Source organism: Spinacia oleracea, chromosome 4 (assembly GCF_020520425.1).
Source record: "Spinacia oleracea cultivar Varoflay chromosome 4, BTI_SOV_V1, whole genome shotgun sequence".
NCBI lineage: Eukaryota > Viridiplantae > Streptophyta > Magnoliopsida > Caryophyllales > Amaranthaceae > Spinacia > Spinacia oleracea.
This window is the reverse complement of record NC_079490.1, coordinates 9,021,555-9,026,867: the sequence shown is the minus strand read 5'-3', so window position 1 is coordinate 9,026,867 and position 5,313 is coordinate 9,021,555. Positions and strand designations below refer to the sequence as shown.

Here is a 5,313-nt window from a genome sequence, read left to right as displayed (position 1 = left end):
TAAATAACAATAAGGTTCTTTCAAATTAAGAAAATAAGATCCAAAAATTTCCAACCAAGTTACAATCTCAAATTACTCTCATAAGGTTATACTCCGTAACCAACACTGATCGTGTTAAATAAGTTACATCAAGTCATTTCAAGGCAATTAGGTCCAATAAATTCAGTTTAGATTTTATCCCGCGAAAAAAACGCACGCGTCACTTGAGATTAGGATACACAGTTGTCCTGAGATTGTTTTTTTATATATATATGTAAATAATTTTAAACGGAGTGATGTCATCATGCTAAACTGCTAAAATCTCACCTTCTATTCTCAATCGATTTTAATTAAGAAAAATAAAACAGGAAACCACAAAAAACTACAAACCCCACTCTCCTGAAACCACGAAAGCAAGCATTGAACCGCGAGAGAGAGGAGAGAGAAAATACAAAAATTACTCTCTCTCAAAAAGGCAACAAACTGTAAAACCACACCCTTGCATTTTTCAGGGAGATTCCCTTAAAATTATCAACATTCCCATCTTAACTTTCTTACAAAAAAGAAAAACAAATTCCCACAAAATAGTGTTTTGTGTTTTTCCCTAAAATCGAAGCAAAATTCATTGATTCTGATTACTTTTAAGATCTGGGTGTAACAATTTATTGTTTACCCAGATGAAGTTAGTGAAGAAAACCCAGAAAAACAACACCAATATAAGCGACAATGGGGAAGTTTCCGTCGTCACCGGAGATTGTTCCGCCGGCGATAATTCCGGCGGGAGAACGGTGTTAGTTGGGGTAAGGCTTGACCAACAGAGTAAAGAACTTCTTACGTGGGCTCTCATGAAAGTTGCTCAACCTGGAGATCTTGTTGTTGCTCTTCATATCCTTCACTCTTCCACTGGTTTGTTCTCTTTAAAATAAAATCAAATTCTGGGTTTGTTTGTAAAATTGTGGTTGTTTGATTTTATCTTTTTTGGGTTTTTCAAAGCTTAATTTAGTTGCATTTTTGTGATTTTATTATTTTTTGGGATTGGAGCAGAAGTTGAACAATCGACGCTTCTGTCGTTGGTGAAGACATTTGATTCGACGCTTGCTGTGTACGAAGGCTTCTGCAATTTGAAGCAGGTTAAACTTTAACTTTTTATATTCATAGAACTTTTTTCTGGGCGCATTTTCGTTGAATTTTGAGGCTGAATTCGTTGAACTATTATGAAATGGCGCGTTGAATAACTGCGGAATTTTGATGAAATTTGTTTAAAATTTCACATTTTCATTTGTTCATTTAATTTTTTTTTCCGGGGGTCACATTTTCTCTCTTAATGTGTACAATTAGTAATTATTCTGTTGGTGATTTGAAATGAACATTACTTTTAGAGTTTTAATGCTCAATTATGGGAAGTTACAAAAATTTAACCAAAATTTAAAGTGAATGATTTTTGATTCAATTTAAAACTAATGATGATTGATTGACTGTGATATGCAATTAATGTGAAAGTTTTGGTGGGTAAAGCTAGTTAATTTTGAATGTGATAGTTTGGTAGGTGAGGTTTGATTAGGGGCCAAGGGGTTTTGAAATCTTGATTATGTTTGAGGTTTTGATAAAATTCCTCTATGTGATAAACTGTAAATATTTCCCCATTTCACAACTAATTTATGTTTGATTGAAATTAATTGAATTTTTCAGGTTGATTTGAAGCTTAAGGTATGTAGGGGATCATCTTTACGGAAGATTTTAGTTCGAGAGGCGAAAGCATATGAAAGCGCTACGCTAATTCTAGGAACTTGTAAAGCTCAGCACATGATTCGATCCCCAACTTCAGTGGCAAAGTATTGTGCGAAGAAACTGTCAAATAATTTCATGGTTGTTGCTGTAGATAATGGGAAAATTGTTTACCGTAGAGAAGCTGGTAATTCATTCTTTATGTAACTATTTTGGCTGCTTTTTCTTGGTTTGACTATGTTGTTGCAATGATGTTTAGTGTCTCATAGGGTTGTTACCTTTGCTTGTGATTATGCAGGAAATGGCAAGGTTTCTCAGCTGGTTTCTGGACCAAAGGTTGATAATGTGGAAGTGGATGATGATGGTAATTCTTCCATTAAAACAGTGGAATCTGGTCAGGAAACTTGTGATGTTTTCGAAAAGCCGAGTGCTGGGGCTAGAAGAAGTACCTTGATTAAGAGATATTTGGGCTGTGGACCCATCTCTGCTTGGGCAGATTACCCCTGTGATGAAATGCTAGAGGAGTCCTGTTCGGATGACAGAGAGGATAGATCACTGGCTTTGGTGCCATATCACGCCTCTTCAGCACCAAAGTTAACTGTTAATCAAGAATCAAATGAGTCGAAACCTGGTTGGCAGTTGGTTCGAAGGGTGTTTTTACCCAGGTACCATGACTCAGAAAAGGTTCCAAGCCGGAAAACATCCATGGTTCGCCGGGTATTGAGATTTCCAGGGAGACATTCTTCAATGGCGGTTCATCCTGATAGAAAGAGACGCGAATCTCCTCAAATGGATGATCATTTGTCTGATATGAGTGCAGAGAGTGGCGCAATTGTTCCAGTTACTGATGTTGCAGCCTCTGTTCCTTCCTCCCCTTTTAATGGATTCAAGTATCTGGTCAAAGAACTTGAAGGACTTCTTGAGAAATACTCATCCATCTGTAGATTGTTTACATACCAAGAGCTTCTGTCAGCCACTTCGAATTTTGCACCTGGTTTGTTCTTTTGACCCCCCCGTGTCTTTAAATTTCTCCTTGTGGTAATTTCATGTTGCTTGTTTTCTTAATATTCTGTTTTTTCATTGTGCAGAAAAAATGGTTGGAAAAGGTGGTAGTAGCCAGGTTTACCAAGGGTGTTTTCCTGATGGAAAGGAGTTGGCAGTAAAAATATTGAAGCCATCAGAGGATGCGTTGCAGGAGTTCATTGCTGAAATTGAGATCATTACAACGATCAGTCACAAGAATATCATATCTTTGTTTGGATTTTTCTTTGACGAAGAAAGTTTGATTTTAGTCTATGATTTCTTGTCAAGAGGAAGCCTAGAAGAGAATCTTCATGGTATGCTGGAACTTTCTGTTCCTTTGTTGTATATGAATATTGAATGGGTTGACTCTTGTTGTCTAACATAGACATTATGTTGTAAAACACAGGTAACGAGACTAGTGCAGGATCATTTGGCTGGGAGAAGAGATACAAGGCGGCAGTAGGGGTGGCAGAGGCATTAGACTATCTACACAACAGAGATTCACAAACTGTGATTCATCGGGATGTTAAATCCTCAAATATTCTCCTTTCGGATAAATTTGAACCCCAGGTGTGCGCTGAATTAAGGCCCTTTTCGGTATCGTTTTTTGTTTCCAGTTTTCTGTTTTATACGAAACTAAAAACCAAAATATGAAACCACAAAATGTAGTTTCCTGTTTTTTGTTGTCAGTTTTCAAAATGAACATGATTGCTATAAATGTGACTATTTTTTAGTTCACGATTCAATCTAAATCATACGGAGTATGACTTTTATAACCAAAAAACCAAAAAATGGAAACTGACAGTGATGTCAAATAATCTTTTGCCCTGAACCCACATTTTTCAGATAAAATTACTTACACTTTGCTTTGAATTGGTACTTCAGCTTTCAGATTTTGGACTTGCCACATGGTCTTCAAGTGCGTCTTCACACTTGACTTCCTCGGATGTTGCAGGAACCTTTGGGTGGGTAACTTCCCCCTCTCCGGATCTTCCTCCTCCACCACGCTTCTCGCCCAAATTTTCAAACATCTAAACTGACCTATAATTCCTTGCAATTTCTCGTTTTGCAGGTACCTGGCCCCGGAATACTTCATGCATGGCAAAGTGACCGACAAAATGGATGTGTATTCATTTGGTGTTGTACTTCTCGAGCTTCTTTCAGGAAGAAAACCAATAGATAGCAGCAATCCAAAGGGCAAGGAGAGCCTCGTCATTTGGGTATGTCTCTTATCTAGTTATATGTATAGGCTTATTGCAAGATTGTTCCTCAGAAACTCAATTTGATATTATGGTGAATGCCAATCAACCATTTATGCAGGCAAACTCAAAATTAAAGGACGAAAAGATGTCTCAGTTACTAGATCTTAGATTAGGCAGCGACTATGACCACGAGCAAATTGAAAGGATGGTCTTGGCTGCCACCCTTTGCATAAGGCGTGAACCTCAAACACGACCCCGTATAGGCAATGTAAGTCACAAATCTTCATTTTGAATGACGCTGCCCTAGTACGAAGTATAAATAATCTGAACCAACTTTTGGTGTATAATTCCCAGGTTCTGAAGTTGCTCGAAGGTGATATTGAAGTAATAAACTGGGCAGAGCAACAAGTGAGTAGTTATCCTGAAGAATTCGAGGTTTTGGATGGTGAGACACCACGGTCTGATATCCAATCCCATTTAAATATGGCTTTGCTTGATTTAATTGAAGATGATGCTGCATCTGTTAGTAGTAATGAGGCAAATATATCCCTAGAGGAATATTTGAAAGGGAGATGGAGTCGCACTTCAAGTTTTGATTAACTATGTTAGAATGGTCTTGATCAGGGCAGGATAAATTTTCTGTTTCTGTTCTGTGTTAATTCTCTCCCTCTCTCTCGTGTATAGCTGTCGGTTTTCTCTTTTTCTTCCCCCGTCGTGATCGTGACAGGCTAGGCTTTGGACGAGAGGATGTTTGCGCAAGTGTTTTTTGCCCTCCTCCTGGTCTAGTTTCTGTCCCAAGTTCACATTCGAATGCTGAAGCAAGCATCGAACTAACCCTAGTAAAAAGAAATAATCGAATATAATTGTATCAAGGTGTGTGTGCATTCGGGTGAAATTAACTTGTATGAGCTGCATGAATTGATGTACCTAACGGCTTAGTTCTTGTTCTAGTGATGTTCTCTTTATTCGCCGTTCTATATTGGCTGTAAATGGTGTTTTTCTTTCTCATATGTGAAGTATATGTTGCATAACCATTGTTCATGACGTACACGAGGAACAATGGTCGTGAATCGTGATCAAGATTGTGTTTGAGAAACAAAGTGATGAATGACACACTTTGAACACGATCTGTAGTACTATTTGAGTCATTAGGAATGGCAAGGGGTCGGACAATGCTACACTGCTCCCGACTCCGATCCGATTATTATTCGGACCTATAATCCAACTCCGAGTCCGAGTCCGAAAGCTCTCAACCCGACTCGGATTTTCCACTTCGAATACGACCCCGTTTGTTTGTTTAGTAAAAAAGTTCTATGCCAATAAAAAAAAAAGGAGTTTGACGGTAGTAGAGTTCACGGGTTGGACTCGGGTCAAAGGGGTTGGA

General features: G+C 38.2%; 1 protein-coding gene across 1 annotated transcript; it reads left to right on the top strand.

Annotated features, from left to right (window-relative positions):
- Positions 1-326: 326 nt before the first annotated feature.
- On the top strand, positions 327-4,906 carry LOC110794364 (proline-rich receptor-like protein kinase PERK2). The gene is made up of 10 exons (XM_021999342.2): positions 327-885; positions 1,024-1,109; positions 1,669-1,891; positions 2,003-2,698; positions 2,793-3,041; positions 3,134-3,297; positions 3,613-3,692; positions 3,800-3,947; positions 4,048-4,197; positions 4,284-4,906. Exons 1-10 carry the CDS (start codon positions 657-659, stop codon positions 4,527-4,529), a joined length of 2,271 nt encoding a protein of 756 aa, XP_021855034.2. The 5' UTR covers positions 327-656; the 3' UTR covers positions 4,530-4,906.
- Positions 4,907-5,313: the final 407 nt, after the last annotated feature.

Excerpts from the sequence above, each read along its gene's own strand:
- LOC110794364 (XM_021999342.2), top strand. The coding sequence starts at position 657 with ATGAAGTTAGTGAAGAAAACCCAGAAAAACAACACCAATATAAGCGAC. Across the intron at positions 1,892-2,002 it reads TGTTTACCGTAGAGAAGCTG|GAAATGGCAAGGTTTCTCAG; the intron begins GTAATTCATTCT and ends GTGATTATGCAG. Across the intron at positions 3,042-3,133 it reads CCTAGAAGAGAATCTTCATG|GTAACGAGACTAGTGCAGGA; the intron begins GTATGCTGGAAC and ends TGTAAAACACAG.